The sequence below is a fragment of the Tetranychus urticae genome, chromosome 2 (assembly GCF_039701765.1).
Source record: "Tetranychus urticae isolate SD_2017Ah chromosome 2, NJAU_TeUrti_SD_1.0, whole genome shotgun sequence".
Lineage (NCBI taxonomy): Eukaryota > Metazoa > Arthropoda > Arachnida > Trombidiformes > Tetranychidae > Tetranychus > Tetranychus urticae.
The window spans coordinates 29,316,665-29,336,695 of NC_142959.1; the positions used below are offsets into that span (position 1 = coordinate 29,316,665).

The following is a 20,031-nucleotide window of genomic DNA, read 5'->3' on the forward strand; positions in this document are numbered from 1 at the left end:
TTTCGAAAGGTTTGTTCAAAGTCTACTCTCGACATGCAAGCCTGCAGGCGACCTGATCCACAGGTGATGCAGGTGTATCTTAGGTTTTGTCACTTTTACCTTAGAGTGTAAAGATATAACTCTTTGTTTCAGTGACACAAAAGAAGCTCTACTTTTCCACGTTTTTTTGTTCACCTTTCATTGAGATACTAATAAATATAAACTTTTTTGTGAAATGAATGGAAATAATTGTAATTCTGATAAAGGTAAGTTTCGTTTTTTATCGAAATCGATCTTAAACCATCTCTTTTTTTTGTTATGTTTAGTAACAATAAAAGTACAGCTGCCGGGTGACGATTATCATGATATTTCAATTGATTGGTCAACTGAAAATTTCAGAAGACAAATTTTTCATCAGGTAAGTTGAAAGAAAAAAGTGTGAATGAAGTTTGATCAATCTCTTCCTTAATATTTATAGTTTGCTGCATACACCGGGATACCAGTTAAATACACAAGTGATATCTATGCAAGAAGAAACCTGATTGAATGGAAAACCATTGGAAACATACAATTCGAAGAAATGTAAATATAGCTTCTTAATCATTTATTTTTTTAGTAATTTCATTTCTTTCTGTTCACTCCTTAGTGATGATGATGATGATGATATTGACTTTCTTCAAGGAGATTCCAAGGAAGATCTGATGAATTTCTTTCACGATGGCGATTGTTTTATACTCCAGACTAGTTTGTATCAAGGGAATGGTGGCCTTTACATTAGTTATTCCTTACAGCATATTGATTTAGTCAATGAAACTGGATGTACAATAGATTATTGTCATTACGGGAGTAGTAGAACTATTGCCGATAGAATGGCAAAATTGATAAAATCAGATCATATCCGAGCAAAAATGAAGCGAAATGTTTCTTATGGCTGGTTGGCAGACCGACTCTATTTTAATTTTAAACAATATAGTTATCTTAATTGTAGTGAGCGGCATCCGCGATTGCAGAGGCCATTTGACCTCCCTTATCTGCGAAATCGTGGTTAACTTAAATTCCTAGAAGTGTACTTTTCTATCAAAGAATCAGTATGATTTGTCACTTGAATTAATCAATTTATGTATTCTTCGAATAATAATTAGTAACTGGTGCCTTCAAACTGTGATTGTTTCAACTGTTGTTACTACAAAGCTTTACCTTTTTCATTTTAACTTTGTAATAATTGCGTTTACTTTTAAATGCGATTTGCAATACAAGTGTGTTTAACATTTATTAATCGTTTTGATTTACATTTTTCTTATAAATAAACAGATTAATCAATCAATGATAATGGAAATATTGATATTTTAAGTCCATCTCAAATATTTATTCAAAACCTTTTTGCGACATGACCGGTTAGTTTCTTGAAAAACTGGTCTTTGACCTGATCCACAGGTGATGCAGGTGTATCTTAGGTTTTGTCACTTTTACCTTAGAGTGTAAAGATATAACTCTTTGTTTCAGTGACACAAAAGAAGCTCTACTTTTCCACGTTTTTTTGTTCACCTTTCATTGAGATACTAATAAATATATACTTTTCTGTGAAATGAATGGAAATAATTGTAATTCTGATAAAGGTAAGATACACTTTCCTAATAAATTCAGTTTGTAAATATACTTTTTCAATGTTTAGTAACAATAAAAGTGAAGCTATCGGATGAGGATTATCATGATATTTCCATTGATTGGTCGAACGAGAGTTTTGATTACAGGAAACAATTGTTTCATCAGGTAAGTCAAAAGAAAAGTATGTGAATTAAGTTTAATTAGTCTCCTTTATATCCATAGCTTGCTGCCTACACCGGAATACCAATTCCATACATTTGTCATGTTTGGGTGAATAGTCTAAATGGTACTAATCCAATCACAAACATGGAATTCGAAACAACGTAAATTCTTGTTGTTATTCAATAGTTTTTTGTTTTATTATTTCAATCATTCAATCATTCTCTTTTGATCGATTATTTAGATATGACTTTGATATTCGTGGTGAACCCAAGGAATACGCAATGAGCGCCTTAAATGATGGCGACTGTTTTCTACTTTACTCAGAGTTGGAGTTCGGTTTTCATTTTGACTCTTCTGGTCTTTGCAGTATCCTTCATTTAGTGCATCAAGATTTTGTCGATGAAACTGAATGTAACTCTCAATACTGTCACTACTTGGGAAGCAGAGCTTTTATAAATATTTTTGCTGGCAAGATAAAATCAGATTACTTACGATCAGTTCTGGAGCCCGACTTTGTATTCCGGACTAACAGTAATCGATTTTCTAGCGAGTTTCTCAATTTGCAAATTATAAATTTATTAGATCTACACTGTAGTAGTCGACCGCCTTTCTATAGAGCTCGCTACTTACGGAATCGAGGTTAATATGAATGGAAACTGAATATGATATTTGATATGAATATGTCTTTCCTTTAGCTTAATAAATAAATAATTTGCTGTTGTCCAATGAATGAATGACAGAAGAATTTCATGAAGTAACGAATTTTTTTGACTTAAAAAGATTTCTTATAATGCTTACAAATGAAATTGACTTTATCAACGGTCAACAGTAACTGTTATTGAAATTTTGAATATTGCAACTATTGCGATGAAAACTCTTTCACTGAAAACCCGGAAAGTAATCTTATCAGGGTCAAGCATATTCGCAAGACACATAAAATTAATCTTGATTTGTGGAATTGTAAGTTTCAGTTTATTATATTTGAAAAAGGTTTTGCGCATATTTTGGTAAAAAAGTATAAAAATACATTTATTAATAGGAGCCCTAATTTATACATCGAATTGCACATCTATTTTGATTGCATACAAAGAATTACTATTAACTAAGAAACTATTCTAATTATCAACGATTTCAAAACAAAATTACATTATACAATAGCTGCTATTAACATTGCTATTTTTACAATAAGTTGCATGAATGGGTTGGAAGACAATTTTTGAGTGATTCAACAAAACAATAATTAAAATAATCAAGAAATTAAGCTCTCGATCAGTTTGGTTGGAATGTTTTGCTGATTCGATAATGGTTTAACCACTTGAGTCAGTATCTTAACCAATGATACCAGCACCAGCGCCCTTCTTGCCAAGTCCACCAGCAGCAGCGGCAGCTCCGGCTTTACCAGCGTAACCAGCTTTTCCAGCAGCACCAGCATATCCTCCGGCTTTTCCAGCGGCTCCAGCAGCACCAGCGGTAGCACCACCTAATATAGACGAAAGAAAAGTTTAAAGTTAGTTTCCTCGAAGGCAAATTCGTAGCAATATTCAAATAAAGATCTTACCTTTCTTGCCTCCTTTGTAACCAGCTGCACCTGCGGCACCAGCGAATCCTCCCTTTTTGCCTGCACCACCAACAGCACCACCAGCTGCACCATAACCAGCGGCTTTACCGAATTTGAATCCTTGGGCCATACCGAAGGTCTTGACGGCACCGAATTTCTTGTTGTAACCAGCACCTCCCTTCTTTACGAAACCTCCCTTCTTGCCGAATTTCTTACCATAGGCACCAGCAGCACCGAATTTGGCGGCTATATGAGTAACGGAAAAGTTTATTTAGTTTTATTGAATTTTTTAGCTTCGATTATATCGTACCTTTTTTGCCTCCCTTGGCACCAGCGGCTCCGGCAGCTCCATATGCGGCTCCTTCATCAAGAAAAGCAATCGTCAGAAAATTGTATTCAAAAACACTTCACTTCATCAAATCTTACCTCCTTTTTTGCCAGCTTTACCAGCTTTGAATGCTGCAGCACCTTTGCCTCCTGCTTTGAATCCAGCGGCGGCACCACCCTTCTACATGATTGTAAATTAAGTAATTAATGATAAGCTAACTAATTTTAGGAAATAATGAAAGTAATGATAACTATCAAATCTAACCTTGAACTAAATATTAAACTATTTCTCAAAATATTATCTTTTCCTTCTTTGCTTAGAGCAACTACCGGAAACTCAACTCTAATTATAAAAAATAATCTACTCATGATTATGATTCAATTTACCTTTCCAGCTTTGTATCCAATACCAGCACCACCACCAGTTCCTCCAACACCAGATTCAGCAGCAGCTAAATCCCGTCTTTCTCTTACATAGGCGACATCAGTTTCGGTATCATCAAAATCACTGTTAGTCTCTTCAATGGCAAACTCTTCTTCAGCAGAAGAGATCAACATTTGGCTTGAGATGAGAAGGAGTAAAGCGAAATAATGGTAGATCATCTGTAAAAATCCAAGACAGAAAAAGAGACAACAAAAGTATTAAAACATGTATCCAAAGATCACAAGTAAAGGTGCAAGATTTGGCGAACCAGCACTAGGGACAATGTTTTATAAACTGTAGTTCGTACCATTTTCAAAGAGTTTTTTGTTGGTTGGCAAATCGAAGAAAAACTTAAAGTTTAAAAGATATTTGTATTTGTTGTTATTTTTAGATGTTGTTCACTGTTGGAGTTGTAAGTTGATTGTGATATCTAACTTGAACCTAGGCACGATTTATATATGTTCAGTTGACTTATGGTTAAGACCAAACCCCGGATTTGAAGTTGACTTGGTTTATTGATTAACATAAGAAAGTGAGAAACGAGGGGAAAAGAGAGAAATAAATAAAGCCAAAACTGGTTGCGATCAAACCAACGATATGCAGTTGTGTGTGGACATGTTTATACAGGGAAGTGTCCTCCTAATAGGTTATACCAGGATACATAACTGAATCGTAAAGCGTTTAATATTGAAATAAATAGCTGACAAGCAAAAAAGGCGACCTTCGTCGTTTCACATCGACAACACAAAGAAAGAAAAAAATGAAAATAATAAAGCAAAAGAAAGGTTGTGATTATGGTTTGCTTTACTTTCTCGTCTGGGTTGACTTAAGTTTCCCTTTTTAGCCTAACAAAAACGGTAACTACCATTTAACTACATTCATATTTGCGACATTTTCACTTTTCCTTAAGACGATTTTGTCCCTTAGCACATTACAAGGATAGGCAAGACTCTGTATCAATTCATTTACTATCGTGTTCACACTTAACATACACACAACACACATATTCAGTAAATTGATATTCGGAAAGTACGCCATTCATCCGTTCCTCATCTTTTCGTTTCACTTTGCTTGACAAAACCAAGGTAAATTGATGAATTTGGATATCAATTCGACTGTTTAATAACATCCTGATGGTCCAATTATCAGTTGTGAGTTGAAGCACAGTCTGTCTGATTGAAAGACGAGCCCGGGTTCACTCTGGTTCTCTGGTTTTCTGGTCACCCTAAAGGGTCAATTCATATTTATGCAAGCATAATCATTGTGCTTGAATTGTTTAAATACTCAGGCTTCACACCCTTGTTTGAACTCGATTCAATGGTTTATTATTGACACTTGCACATCAATGTTTGTCATCATTATTAACCAGTAAAGCTAAGCAGACAAAAACATTGTAAGCTGCCATTCATTTTTATCTGGTTAATTTAACTTTCTCTATTTATTCAATAATATGTTTTTCATGTAATAATAATGGCAAAAATATCATTAGGCTTCATCAAATAAAATAATATTTGTTGTCAAATTGAATTGTTACAATAAAGAGCAAAAATTGTCAGTTCATCTAATTTCAATTGAAAAACAACGAAACAAGTCAAATTTAAGTATTTAACCAGTTATTGAAATGCAATTTTCTAATTAAATTATTTCCAATCAAGATGAATAATAATATGAATAATAGAGGCCATTTTCGCCATCATAATCAATTCCTTCATCCTGATGATGCCTATTACCGTCAAGAACTGTCTTCGACAACAGCAAATGACACCGACGAGAACAACTTGAAAGGAGGATTCAGATTGAAATTATCCAATGTTCGCCAGTTTCTTCTCATCTTGTTAATCTGGTCACTCAGTGTAACCATTTTAAGTCTTTTAATCTGGCTAATTGTTTTACCTCAGTTCCCTTTGTTAAACGTTATTGAAACATCATCTGGACGCTTACTAGGAACCCTCGAAACTCGCCTCGGCAAACGGATAGTCATTTATTATGGTATACCTTATGCTAGGCCACCAATTGGCCCTAGACGATTCACTCGACCTGAACCTAGTTTGCCTTGGAAGGGGGTTTATAAAGCAACAACCAAGCCACCCTCTTGTTACCAGTTTGCTTCGGATTCACCAAAAAATTTGCTTCAAAGTGAAGACTGTTTATACCTTAACCTGTATGTTCCATTGAATGAAGAGGACCAGCAAGAAGACGAAGAGTTTCAACCATCGAAGATTAACGAATCAGAATCAAATGGATTGAATGAAGGGATCAATGGTACAGCCAGTAAACCAAACAAAGGTAAACCAGTTTTGGTTTTCATTCACAGTGGAGGTTTTATGGTCGGCTCTATTAACCAGTACGATCCGTCAATCTTGGCTGTTGAGGGTGACATAATTGTAGTTACAATTGGATATCGCTTAGGTTTATTTGGATTCATCTATTATGAATTGACTGGTGAACCAGCTCATCAACAAGGTAATTTAGGTTTGTACGATCAGTTGTTAGCCTTACAGTGGATCCATGCCAATATACAACATTTCAAAGGTGATCCAGATAATATCGTGCTTTTTGGTGACTTTGCTGGTGCTCAATCGGTTGGGTTTCATTTAATTTCAAATCGATCACAGTCTTATTTTAAACGAGCCATCCTATTGAATGGAAGCCCATTCAATTTAGCTTTGGTCATGAGTCGAGAGCGCAGTCTTAATCGGACAAAAGCCTTAATCAATGCCACTGATTGTTGGTCAATTGATGATAATCAAACTCAAAATTCATCTAAAGCTGAATTACCAATTACATCGAGATCAATTGACTGTCTAAGATACCTGAAAGCACCTCATTTGATTCAAATTGATCGCTCTTTGTACCAAAAATCAAAATCTTCGGCCATGTATTTATCTTATTATCCTGTTGCTGAGGAAAGTTTCTTCTCTTCTCATCCATTTGAATTGATTGAATCAGGTGATTATGGGCCTCAGTCTGAAATAATGGTCGGTGTCAATGGACATTATGAATCTTGGATGCAAGATTTGGGTAAGTATTTTAACATAATCATCTTAATAATGGCGAGATAAAATTTGGTTGATTAACCTTTTCACAAACGCTATAACGGTTGACTGAATGTCAGTTTTTTTCAAGTTCATACTAACCTTCAAGCTAAACTGGTGCAATTAAGGGTAAACACTTTTAAACATTGAAGACGCAAATTAGATTGATTAAGAAAAGGCTAATCCATTTTAAGATTGAATTACATTCATCGAAATTGTCTAATCTTAGATTTTGCAATATGATTGGTGACAATTTACAATTAACCCAAATTATTAATAATTGGCCTTCTGTTTGTTTTGTTTTCTGCTGTAAAAACAGGTTTGACTGATTTCATTTTGAATGGTATGAAGCTTGGTTCGATTGAAATAACACCAAAAATGATAAATCGCTTAACTAAATTTGGTCCCAATATTGGTCAACATTATTACGAGATATTAACCCAGGTCATTATGGAAGATCATTCTGCTGTTTCACCAACTGATTTAGCCGAGAGAATAAATTCATTGACACTTGATATGGCATTTAGATGTCCAAATTACTTTCTTGTGAACAGTTTTATTCAAAACGAGACTCGATCAGTTTATTATTTTGAATTGCGAGCTTCAACTGGCTTTGAATTGATGAACAAAATGTTGACTTCGTTAACCAACAATGATACTTCATCTAAAAGTACTGATGTTAGCATGATATTTGGTTACCCTTTGGAATCAATCGCAGAAGACGGTACAGGTGGTTATACTGAGGATGATGTTGCCTTTTCCAAGATTATGATGAACCATTGGGTTGAATTCATCAAAAACGGGTAATTCAGTTGAATTAAGAGATTTTTCTTTAATAATTGACAATTATGTTCTCCTTTTGTTTACAGTAAACCAACTTCAAACGATTCCTGGATTCCGTGTAGAAATGAGCAACAATATTATCGTTATATCATAAAAAAGAAAGGATCCATTTTGAAGTCAGGATTCGTAGAAAACGAATGCGACAAATATTTCCGAATACTTTATGACATTGGTAAATCAATTGGTAAACATTGATTTGTTTGACCAGCTTTTTCACAATGAATACATCTAATTCAGAGACATTTGTTTAATTGTTATACAATTGATGAATGAAATGTTGAGAAGGAAAGAGAGGGAAGAGAAACAATAAATGTAACTATGAATTGATGCAATGGGGTAAAAAATAGGGCATGAAAATAGAGAAGATTACATTGTTTTCCTTGTGATATAATTTGATGATTATATTTGATATTAATGGAGATGAAAATGAGTGTACAAATGATCATTATATCCAAAGAATGGTCAATAGAATGGTTAATAGATAATTGACAAATAAATATGTAAAAATTGTGTACAAAACAAAAAAGTAGCTGAATTGATATTGATATGGACAAAGAAGAGCAATGGCTTAATTGAAGTAATTAAGTTGTTGCCTCAAAAAGGTTGTTTAATGACGATGCTGCATCAATGGATTTTTGATGCACAATGGGTGAGACTAGAGCACGAATAAAAAATAATTGTCGATCAAGAAGTTTCTGAATTGTGTTTGTCCATTTAAGCTTTTCCGTAAAGTTGGCTGCCTTGAAGACAATTAAAGGACCATCAAATCTGTTTGAATGATAGTTTTCCGTGGTAAGTGAAAATTTGGTTTCATCCGAGGTCCAGTCACTTTCAAGTTGTGATATTTTGTTGGTCGGTATATGAAATTTGTAGATGTATTCAGAGAAAGCATGATGACGATTAGGAACTTTACAGACCAGCATTACCTTTTCAAATAGGAAAATGTATCGCTTTTTCAACTGGTAATTAGATGATGTTGACACAGAGCTCATTGAACGAAGTACTTTCCTACTCAAATGTTTACTCTCATCATGACTGTAAAAATTAGACGATTCAAGTTCATACGAGGAAGTTAATAATGACGGCGATTGACCCACAAAAAGAATCCCTTGCATAATCAGGTTTCCTTGGGTCATTACTGAACCCTCATAGCCAGCAAGTCGGGTTAAAGCCATCATATCATTTGTTGTCTTGGGAACTGCTTGCATATACTTTAAAGCTGACCGTAGATCATTTAATTCATCAACAAGGCCAGCTTGTTGGGTGTATTTCAGTAAATTGGATAATATCAATTGGTATTTCATTATTCGTTGAATTGGTTTGATTAGTAAATCTGGTAAACGCAATTGATGACCCAAGTGAAGCCGAAGATCCTGAAAGATAAAACAAGAATTTTGTCAATTAACAGTGAATTTCGTGCATTTTTATATTATTTATTTAAATTTTACTCTACAGCAACTAAGGATAAAGAGATTAATCCATTTTCTAATAACACTGAACTTTTCTGCTTTTCAGAATCAAAGGAAATGGTTAACTAAATCTTTGCCTTGATTCTTAATTTTGTTCAATTCGTTTCTTTTGTTGAACGGATTTTCCAGTCTCCTTTTTTTGCTGGTTAATTCATTTATTTTTTTCCGGTTACCTTGTGAAATTAAGGAAACCATAGCAATTGCATTTAACAACAATTGTTACTATTGCTTTCGAGCACTTTTTAGATGGTTCCTTGATTTCTGTTCAACTACATGTCTGTATTAGGCTTTATTAAATACTTTATTAATATTTATATGTTGACAGAATGAAATGAAGTCATTGGCGAAAAATTGGGGCTCGACATCAAGATCGAAATCAAAGTAAATCAATTAAAATGCATGAACATCAAGTTATGACAATGACCTCTTGAAAAATCTACGTTTTTTTACATGGAAAGATTAATACCAATACTTTTGACTGACTTACCTCGAAATAGCTATTAAGATATTGTTGAACAATGAATTCAGATTTGTTTTTGTTTTGACAATAAACAACGTAAATGTTCAATTTTTTGAGCCAGCGTTTAAAAACAGGTCCTAATGGACCTTTATTTGAAACACATTGACGGACTTCTTTGACCATGTAACTGTTGAAAATAAACAAAAGTAAATTAATAATAAATCATAAAGCGGATGAATTTTTAATAATAAAATGATCATTTAAAGATCAACCAAGTGTGATTATTAAGGTTAAAGTCAATTCAATGATTACAGGTTCAATGGACGAGTATTGAATAGGAAAATAATGAGAAAAAAATGCATTAAAATGAAATGAATGATTAAAAAGGAAAATCGGAAATTGAATTTGATAAAAATTAAGAATTGAGATTTGGCGGATCAACTATTCTGATGGCTATTTTTAAAGTCATTCATATTGAAATAACTGTCTTGTTGTTTGATTTTTGAATCTTAACCTTTCACTTTGAGTTCATTCTGCCGATTTAACTATTGTTCATTGGTTAAAGATGTTGATTAACCTTTAAGGACAATCGATTGATTGTGATTCTGTAACCATTTTCGTATTACTTACTTTTCCCATCACAAAATGATTCAAAAAATGAAAAAGTGTTGAGCTATAAGGTGAATAATATACTTACTCTCGATGCCATTCATAAATTGCTTCAATATTTCCAAATACGATTCGGGCCTTTCCACCCTTCAAATCTTCCGGAACTGGATACGGTTTATTATTTTTCATTTGTTTTATATAACCATTAATAATGGAATCCAAATGAGTAACATAATCTTCCTCCGTGGTCAGCAACTCTTGAAGGAGGCGATCTCGACGCATCTCGTACCGTTCACGTTCCACATTAACATTTGACTCGTCGTTACCACTTGACCGTTTAGAGTTACGTTGAATTGATAAAGGCCGGGATCGGGGACGCTCAAAATAATTCAAATTGTTGACATTTATATTGTCATCAGAAGTGGCATCATTACTGTTGGTCAGCTTTGTGTCAGTCATTAAACTGTCCTGCTCAATAATTGTCAATGGTAAGCTTTCATTTTCAATGTTCTCGCTTTTTGCTGACTTCTCTTCGTAACTGCTTGAAAATAATGATTCCTGGTGACAATTGTCGTCATTTATTTCCTCATTTGTTGGTTCAATATTCAAATCTTCCTCATCGTCGTCTTCGACCACAACAGCTTGATCATCATCGTAATCCTCTTCGTTTGATTCTGGGTTCATCGAAGAAGACCATTTTGATAGAGACTCGACGGGAGATTGTGCATTTGCTTCTTTCAGGTCAGTTTCCTGGAGTATCAACGAGGAAGAAAAAAATTAATCTATAGTTAAATGAGTAATACTTGACATGTTTGAACAACATAAAGGAAGAATGATGACCAAGAGAGGGAGTGAGAGAGGGAGAGTAAAATGGAAGATTAGAAAGTGCTTAAGGTAAGAACAAGGCTTGACCTGTTATATTAAAATGTAGATACTGTGGCTTATATCGTTTTACATGTTAGATCAAGTATAAGATACTTGCATCATCAGCTAATTTGATCAACAATAAGCATAAATGTAAATGACCAAGAAATCATTTGATCCAAGCTTAACAGAGGATCTAAAGAGTGTTAATGGAAGCAAAGAGTGACAAAATGACACCAAAAGTATTGCAAGGTTAATGATTTGATAGACTTTAAATGAGATCAATAAGTGTTTAACGAGTTTCACTGAATTTTAGAGGCCAAAACCATTGGAGTGATCATATGAGTGGATTAGCAACAAGTGATTAGCCTAATCATTGAAAATGAATTAAACATAAGGCCTGATTGCGAATGGAATGGAAATAACAAATTAAGAAGTCAAGATTTGTTCTTTCTCATGTTATTTCTTGTAAAATGAAAAACTGAGCATAGAAGCTCGCTCATCCCTGTTTAATGATCTTACAGATCTTAAAGATTCTTGAAAGCGTTTCAATCAAAAACAAGTTACCAAAAAAAGTAAAGAGTAAGTAGGAGGAGGAAAAAGATGTTAATAATGATGATGATGATGACGATGAAGGTGGGTGACAGTAAATCGATAATATTAAAGTTGATTTGAGACGTGAAAGCTATTCAATTCTGTTTTATCGAATAATAATCGCCACGACCCATCTTCTAACAAGTTTTCAAATGTCCTAAATCCGTCCAAGCTGATCATCCAACAAATAAGGGAGAAGTGTGTTTGAGTGAAAGAGAGAAAGATGAAGACGAGTGAGTTTGAATGTATATTGAGTTGACAAAGTCGTAGTGAGACTCGATCAATCGTAAAGTTAGTCTCTTCTTAAGAAACCTTGATCAAATGAAACGTAATCAATAATCAACAGCTAAATCATCAGTATCGCCATTTTAAAAGTCCTTTTACTTTTCCAAATCTTAATTAAAGTTGAATCCACAATATATTGATATTGACACAACAGCAGTTACAACAGCCATCTAAACATGTTTCAACCAAAGCCTATGGCAATTTGTCTTCTCCTTATTCCCTTGATTGCTTGTTTCATTCATTTATCAGGTAAAAAACTGTTTTATCATAACCTTTGGGCAAAGTGTAAAGTGAATACAAGTTTGTACAATTTGCCAAGTGAACCAAAATGAATCAAAGTAGAAAGGCGAAAGACAAAGAACGGAAATTAAAGTTGACTTTAAATATGTCACAATTCGTTCCATTATTGTTTAATTTCAACTTGTTTGACCATCTCTAGTTTAATATCTTTTTGTCCATTATTAGAATCAGCCAACAAGACCATTGACCGAGTATGTTCATCAACCGCAGGTAATAGTTACAAAGCAGATCCAAGGAGTTGCAAATGTTTCTACAAGTGTAATCAAGCTTTCTATCAAGCTCGACTTTGCTGTGAAAATGATCTCTACTTTAATCCAGCAACCCAAGGATGTGATGATCCAAAGAATGTAAATTGTACAATTGTAGCGGAAGATCTTCCAGAATATCGGGATTCGAGTAAAACTGAGCTAACATCAGCCAAACGTAAGCAAATCTTTAATCTTTTAATATTGCTTTGATTACCAATCTCATTTGTGAACATAAATTGTTTCCTTTACACTCAACAGCTCCTGTTAAACCCGATTTGGAGATTTGTTTCGAGGGAATAGGACATTATCCCGATCCTGGAAATACCACTTGCTTTTATCATTGTGATGCCAATAATTACGCTCATCATCGTTGCTGTGCTCCAGGTTTAGCCTTTAATCCAGAGATCCGAAGTTGCGATTGGTGATTAAAACATTCAAGCTTAAGATTTTCATAAATAAATTGAAATGTAAACATTAATCAATAGATGGATTAACAATTTTTTCAAAATGCTATCATGCAGCTATCAACATTTTCTACAAGAAATTGAATAAAAATTTAGAAAAATTACAAAACGTTTCACATTTGATGATCATTTTGAGATCCATAAAATATTAATATAACTTTCAGTTGATCTAGAGTCGAATCTAATAATTGATGTGATCTAAATTTTTACCAAAATTATAACCAATTGTAACTTCGTTGTTAACTAAATAACAATTTCCATTATTAAGGTCATTCAATGATCATTTGATTCTTTAATTATCAGAGTTGGAAAGACCTACTCATTGAATATCAAAGTCATAAGATGAAAAAATGTAAAAAATGAATATTAGTGATAACCTAGTTACAGGAATGATTCACGAGAATTTAGATCCAAATTTTAGACAATTCAGAGAATCAAGATTGTTTCTATGATATAATTTCTTGTTTACAGATTGAAAATTTCATTCCATGAATTGTGTGGATTAAACCCAATAACCAGTTATCAAATACTGTTTATTACATGCTCTAACAGTGTGAGCGTCATTGCATTTAAAATAAATTGATATCTTGGACTGAGCTTAATCATGAGCCAGTTATGCGAGTGCATACATTGATTAAAAATTGAATAAACAAGTTATTGCAAGTGATTTTATTCCCACAAAATTCTAATGATGAATTTCGAAGAAAATAAAAGATTGAGAGTCAAGATTATTTGAAGGCACAAGGAAGCTATTGTTATGGTGATTCCATTTTGTCTGATTTCTTTGATAATGAATTAAAATTGTGGTTTTGGATGAATCCAGAAGCAAAATTAGATAACAGTTTAACAGGAAATGATAATTCGAGAAACGTAAGGAATTTTCACCCAAAAAATCTATTGTCAGATTATTTCTAATTTTTCGTTAGTGGTGGTGCTGAAAGTATCAATTTAGTCATTTTTTATGAGTCAGCAAAGAGTTGATATCAATAGCCTAGTAGTTGGCTGTTTGCGAGACAAACTAACCCAATAAATACGGGAGTTTGAGTGTTTCAGCCTGACTTTTGGAGCAATGAATACTTGGCAGGCAAATCGATAAAGCTTTTCAAAATTCAAGTTAATTGCAATAAAGTAAAATGTAACAATAAATGACAAAACAACCTGTTCTAGCCTTAATCCGAAGTCCAATGATCGGAGTTACAAATGTAAAAAAAGCTGTTATCAAATAAAAAGGTAAACAAGATGGGTGATCATGATTGATAGTAACATTAATTTAAGTCTGAAATTATCTGATTTGTAAAGTATTATTACCAAAAAGAAACAAAAATGGAACTATCATGGAGACAAATGTCAATAACGAACGCCCCATAAAAATGATTATCAAGGTCTTTGGCTAAAATTGTAAATTTTTAATCTAATGCTGATTGGAGTCGATAATTTGGATTGATCCAACTGTAGGTAATTGGCAAATATTAATTAGAAATCTGAAGATTGGATACATCAATGATAAGAAAGGTGGTTGACTGTTGAAACCAAACAGTTACTTGAATATTTGGATTGCCCTACAAAGGGATTGTTTGGTGAACATGATGAGGGGTTAAGAAAAAAGAAGAAGCCTAGACTTGGATTAAAAAATGACCTACCAGTTCAATTGGATTCCATGAAGAGCTGAGGTAGAACAAAGATCTTCCAATTGTTTCCGGAGAAGTAACTTTGGTATCACTAAGATCGGTTATGTCTTTCTTACTTGATCGCCTTTTGTTGAGATGATCAGCTAACCAAACCCAAATTCCTGGTTTGTCAATAGATCCAGATCGGCTGCCGATAGATGAGTTTAAATCGTCCGAGTCACTTTGACTTAACGTTACATTTTCATCCATTTTTAATTGGTAATATTGATTAGAGAAGAGAAAGAGAGAGAAGAAAGATAATTTTAACTTCACTTGAATTGGTTGATTCACTTTTTGAAAATATGCGTTAGTCACTGGTTCAAAATGGCGAGAGAGAAAAAGTAAACAATGAGATTGGAGAAAACAGAAGTAACCGTTTCTTTTACAGTAACGTCTTTTGTCGGTTAATTTATATTTAGCGATTAACCAATTGTGTTAAATTCAACTCTGATACATGTTGTTTGATACTGTGTTAATGGCAACAAACAGCGGACTAAAATTGAACAACGAGAGATGTTCAATTCACTTTTAGATGGTTTAACAAAATTTCAAACAAGGTAATGATACAAATTTTATCAATCAGTTGGTCTTTAATCTACTTTTGAACTTCAAAACAACATAATAACATTGATTGAACACTAAATTAAAATGATGAAACTAAATCAAAAGTTGAAATTAGCTATACAAGTATACATTTTGCGTACATGGCGACTGTTGTTTGTAGATGTGTTACTAAGGGGATTTGCTTTTTTTGATTTTATCTCAATATAACTGTTTGATTTGAACAATTTTGATTGATAACCAATTTAGCAATATTTTTTGTAATAAATGTTTCTGTGTTTTTATTTGAGTAAGTACATTTCATAAGGATAATCAATTGATAGAGTTAATCAAGTTGTTGGAATAGAGAAATACTATTCAGAACATTTTCCTTTTTCTCCAATTTTATCACTTTGATTATGCTACTAAAGTACTACTGATTAGGTAACTAGGATGGCTTTGAGGACCATTCTGATCAAATCTATTCCTGGTTTCACTTTACCTTCAACTTGGCTTTTATCACATCTCTTTCTTGCCATGTAATCTTTGCAAATATATTTGCAAGATTAAAACACTTTTTTTATTGACTGAGCCACAGGTCACCGGAAGCCATGATATTTACGACATTATTTCACGACTAATTATTGGCTACAATAAATGCAAACTGGGGAAACATTGATTGGTTGAAACATTGATGGAAAGAAAGGTTTGCGGAAAAGCTTTCTGGTTAATACATTCATTGGAAAATTAAATGGAAACAATTACTCAGAATTTAATTACTTAACATAAATTCAGCTTCATAATTAACTAGTAAAGTAATTACTTTACAAGAATTACAGATAAGTCATTGATTGTTGAATCAATTGTATGTTCTATTTGAATTTGTTTTCTCTTCCTTTGCAATGTGAAGTTTAAAGGTGAACAGCAAGAGTTGTGATCATTGATAATTCAATTAACATGAGACTGCTTCATAGCATGTGCTTTGAGTATGTTTTCAAATGTAATCAGAAAATTACAAACCTTTTCTTCATTCTGTTGACAAGAAAATCGCATTGTTCATCAGTTTCAATTGATCCGATTAAAATATCATTTTACTTCTCTGGTAAATAAAAGGGTTAAATTAGTAAAGCTTGGACAAACGCATAGATCAGGAAAAACTTGATAGTAATCAATCTAATGATAAAAAAGCCATTTAAGCTGATATCATTATTTTGAATAAGAAATCAGATAATGGTAACACGTTGAATTCTGATGAATGATCCTTTGAAACAAAGTAATTTGAGACAAAATTCAGATCTGGTTGGACAGTCCAAAGACTGAAAAGGACATTTTACAAGTCAGGTCAAGCCTAATTGCATGTTCTTCCCAAACCGAACCTTGTCTTTAATCAAACGAAATGGTTTTAAATTTATTGCCAGATTGCTTCAATTGGAAATATGATTAGCCTAGCAATTCTCTCCAAATTCCCAGATTTAGCAAGATCTTTTAAAGAAAGTCTAATCTTTCAGCTAATCTTAACTCTAAGTATTAGTAATAGTTTAATTTGGCTAAGCAAAAGACCCATTTGACACGATTTCAACTTGAATAATTGATCACAATTTGGTACATACATGTAATAAATATCAACCTTTTATTGAAATTTTGATAATAGCAGATAAATTTTGATGCATTATCAAAAAAGAGCAAGGTTAATTTAAATTTGGTTTGGTACCTTTTAATCAAGCTTATCAGTATTTTTAAATAAACATTTTCAGGAGTAGAAAAATTGTTGAAACAATTTACATACTTTTGTCAACACAGTCGATTACTTCGACGCAATTGTGTATCAATTACCATGGCATCCAATTCTTGAGCATCATAACCAATTAAACTTTTGAGATCGCAGACAAATTTGTATACATAACGTTTACCATTAACACGTGCAATCATATCGCCATCATAATAGTAACGTAAAGCTCGACTTAATTTATCATAATTCATTGTAGGCTTATTTTTCCTTTGACCCCATAATTGTGCAACCATTTCAGGTTTAATAAATTTAAATTCCCCTTCAACACCTTCCCAACGTATAAATTCCCGATAATCAGCATCTGTCAATAATTCCAAGAGAAACCTCCACAATTGAATTTGTCCATTATTACCTGACCTATTGCCTTGGCATAAAGGCTCAATTTTATCCAATTCAATTGTTTTGATTGCTTTGGCTGAATTTCTTTTGACACCTCCAATTAGCTTTTTTTCTTTTAGTGAAAGACATGTTTTCATATTGGCCCGAGTTGAGCTGGAGTTGGTATATAATTCATCATCGTCATAATCATCCCCTGTTTGTCCAACCCGTCCACTCTGTTGATTACTATTAATGTTGTGAATAATACCAGAATTTGAGATGATACGGTCATCATCGTACTCTTCGTCATCATCTTCAGGTTTTAAAATATCAACTATGGTAACCGTCTTAGTTTCCGATTCAATTTTAAGTTTCAAATTAATTAGACTGGTTTGACTTCTGGCTCCATCAATTAGATTACCTTGATCAATAATTGGTTCACCAAAACACAACTGTCTATCTTGCAAATAGAATGCATATGTAAACAAATCAGGATAATCATTTTTTAAAACATTACATAATTTATCTAAGGAAACATCAATATCAACTCCTTCTATAGATGCTAATTTATCTTCATCTTCTTCTTCGATTCCATCCTCATCCGTATACATTAAATCAAAATCATTGACAACAGTGTTATTAATGTGATGGTTTAAATTTTGATTGTTACTAATATTGATGATATTTCCATTGGTTTCCACCATTGTTGGAGAGGTTGTAATTGTTGAAGTTGTAGATGGGCATGAGGATGATAGTGAAGATGATATTAAAGATGATTCGGTTAAAGTATCTGTAGGGGAACCATTCATTAAACTATTGTTGATTGAAGCAACCAAAGCCGATGCAGCAGCATTATCTTCAACCAGCATGGCGATCGGATCAGCCAATTGGTTATTGGAGCAAGTTAATTGTCTTAATAATTCATCAGCATCAATGGCAGCTAAATCCGAGTCATCTAAACATATTGTATCCGCATCCATTTTATACAAATGTCACAAAAAATCACTTTTAATTAAGACAATATTGCTCTAAAAATATAATGTTAAATTATGGTGATGGTGATGATGATGATGATGTTGTTGTTGAAAAAACATAAAATAAAAACATGTGAACAAGCAGCCTGCCTGCTGGTTTGCAAGCTTAACCAGCATTACCATTACCATAGTAACTAACAACAACTTTGCCGTATAAAAGGCGGTAAAAATGAATTCTTAAAAATTTAACCCAAAATTTAAAAGAAAGCAAAATCCGTGAAAATTTAAAAAATCTATTCAATTAATTCGTAAAAATACAAATTCAACTATTTACCAATAATTATTAATCAATAATCAATCAGTTAAATGTAAATCACTCAAAAAATACCATTAATCAGAGTAGAATATGGATCTTCGTCAATTGTCCAGCAAGAATATTCAATTTAAAGTCTCTTCACGTGAGCATTGTTCAATTGACCAACCAAATAGTGATCGAATTACAAGTCTAAACTTCGAAATTTGATTATTTCATGATCAGAGACAAATGTAATTCATTTACATTGTCGGTCATGATTTAGATGAGTATGAACCTAAAATTGTTCAACTCAGGCATTTGAACTTTACATATGGTTGAAGTTGAAATCAACCAATCTCGATCATTCAACTCCAAACGGTGATTGACCTTATCTTCACCCTCTTCATCATCCAATCATTATCAAATATCATCTAAATCATATGTTAAACCGATGAAATAAGATGAATCTTGTATGATTGAATGATAACAGTATTTATTTTTCTTGTAAATTCACAAGAGATTCAGTAAAACCATCCAAGATGTTGCCAGTACACCAAATACAAATATATTGAATCTTTTAACTAATATCATCCCTGTGTTACCTAGGAAACAACCAAAAGTTCAAACGTAAAATAACTATTTTTAGTTTCATCACTTTTTGCTGAAGCTTAACATTAACCAATCCAACTCTCAGCTGGATACCAGATTTGAATCACTCAATGATTATATTATAATGGACATTTTGAATGAAAAAAGCACGTGAACCCCAATAATATCAATTGGAAGCTTTTAATGTAACAAAAAAGGTTAATTGAAGTTTCTTATTGGAATATCTTTTCCTGGTTTGATGTATAAGTTAATCATGTAATAATCATTTGAATATCTAAATGTTCATCTAAATGTATACTTACGTTAGATTATTAATAGTTGAAGCTTGGATTTTGCTTATAAAATTGCATTTATTAAAATCCTTTCTTCTAATGTTTGGTTTTGTACATTTGTTTTGTTTGTGTACCAAAGTTACCAGATTTTATTGTAATCTGTTGAACCAGGTTTTGGGTTCTCACGAAAAGATCAAGGTTAATGGATGATATTAACGTTGATCAACGATATTAATCTTCGATTGGATAATTGGTTAAATTGATTAAAAGAAAAGGTTGGAAAGGTAATTTAATAATAAACAAATTACATTGTTTTCCAATTTAAATTCAACTTTAGGCCT

The 20,031-nt window shown here is 32.8% G+C and overlaps 6 protein-coding genes and 1 long non-coding RNA gene across 11 annotated transcripts; 4 read left to right on the forward strand and 3 right to left on the reverse strand.

The window, feature by feature from the left end:
• Nucleotides 1-102: 102 nt before the first annotated feature.
• On the forward strand, nucleotides 103-1,315 carry LOC149094301 (uncharacterized). Its single transcript, XR_016198236.1, has 3 exons — nucleotides 103-397; nucleotides 458-561; nucleotides 626-1,315. It is a non-coding gene; the product is annotated as an uncharacterized LOC149094301 (long non-coding RNA).
• Nucleotides 1,316-1,449: 134 nt separating this feature from the next.
• LOC107368085 (uncharacterized) lies at nucleotides 1,450-2,504 on the forward strand. Its single transcript, XM_025162067.2, has 4 exons — nucleotides 1,450-1,595; nucleotides 1,652-1,749; nucleotides 1,807-1,907; nucleotides 1,988-2,504. The coding sequence occupies exons 1-4, from the start codon at nucleotides 1,565-1,567 to the stop codon at nucleotides 2,388-2,390; spliced, it is 633 nt and encodes a 210-aa protein (XP_025017835.1). The 5' UTR covers nucleotides 1,450-1,564; the 3' UTR covers nucleotides 2,391-2,504.
• Nucleotides 2,505-2,695: 191 nt separating this feature from the next.
• On the reverse strand, nucleotides 2,696-4,472 carry LOC107368130 (uncharacterized). The gene is made up of 6 exons (XM_015935913.3): nucleotides 4,363-4,472; nucleotides 4,019-4,234; nucleotides 3,731-3,812; nucleotides 3,615-3,665; nucleotides 3,305-3,550; nucleotides 2,696-3,226 (listed from the first exon to the last, which is right to left on the reverse strand). Exons 1-6 carry the CDS (start codon nucleotides 4,363-4,365, stop codon nucleotides 3,075-3,077), a joined length of 750 nt encoding a protein of 249 aa, XP_015791399.1. The 5' UTR covers nucleotides 4,366-4,472; the 3' UTR covers nucleotides 2,696-3,074.
• Nucleotides 4,473-5,469: 997 nt separating this feature from the next.
• On the forward strand, nucleotides 5,470-9,018 carry LOC107368128 (acetylcholinesterase). Its single transcript, XM_015935909.3, has 3 exons — nucleotides 5,470-7,076; nucleotides 7,410-7,893; nucleotides 7,960-9,018. The coding sequence occupies exons 1-3, from the start codon at nucleotides 5,711-5,713 to the stop codon at nucleotides 8,126-8,128; spliced, it is 2,019 nt and encodes a 672-aa protein (XP_015791395.2). The 5' UTR covers nucleotides 5,470-5,710; the 3' UTR covers nucleotides 8,129-9,018.
• LOC107368129 (rho guanine nucleotide exchange factor 25) lies at nucleotides 8,166-15,533 on the reverse strand. Of its 5 annotated transcripts, none has more exons than XM_089266870.1 (5): nucleotides 14,867-15,533; nucleotides 12,314-13,201; nucleotides 10,560-11,221; nucleotides 9,890-10,049; nucleotides 8,166-9,306 (listed from the first exon to the last, which is right to left on the reverse strand). In XM_089266870.1, the coding sequence occupies exons 3-5, from the start codon at nucleotides 11,153-11,155 to the stop codon at nucleotides 8,515-8,517; spliced, it is 1,548 nt and encodes a 515-aa protein (XP_089122996.1). In that variant the 5' UTR covers nucleotides 11,156-11,221; nucleotides 12,314-13,201; nucleotides 14,867-15,533; the 3' UTR covers nucleotides 8,166-8,514. The 5 variants fall into 5 exon arrangements, with proteins under 5 accessions (XP_089122996.1, XP_089122994.1, XP_015791396.2 ...); XM_089266868.1 differs by having other exon boundaries at nucleotides 11,903-13,201; XM_015935910.3 differs by lacking the exon at nucleotides 12,314-13,201.
• Nucleotides 12,206-13,335, forward strand: LOC107368131 (putative chitinase 10). The gene is made up of 3 exons (XM_015935914.3): nucleotides 12,206-12,463; nucleotides 12,680-12,937; nucleotides 13,021-13,335. Exons 1-3 carry the CDS (start codon nucleotides 12,391-12,393, stop codon nucleotides 13,185-13,187), a joined length of 498 nt encoding a protein of 165 aa, XP_015791400.1. The 5' UTR covers nucleotides 12,206-12,390; the 3' UTR covers nucleotides 13,188-13,335.
• A 402-nt stretch (nucleotides 15,534-15,935) lies between the features above and the next one.
• LOC107368163 (uncharacterized) lies at nucleotides 15,936-18,660 on the reverse strand. Its single transcript, XM_015935949.3, has 3 exons — nucleotides 17,220-18,660; nucleotides 16,454-16,532; nucleotides 15,936-16,097 (listed from the first exon to the last, which is right to left on the reverse strand). The coding sequence occupies exon 1, from the start codon at nucleotides 18,518-18,520 to the stop codon at nucleotides 17,225-17,227; it is 1,296 nt and encodes a 431-aa protein (XP_015791435.2). The 5' UTR covers nucleotides 18,521-18,660; the 3' UTR covers nucleotides 15,936-16,097; nucleotides 16,454-16,532; nucleotides 17,220-17,224.
• Between the last annotated feature and the right edge of the window lie 1,371 nt (nucleotides 18,661-20,031).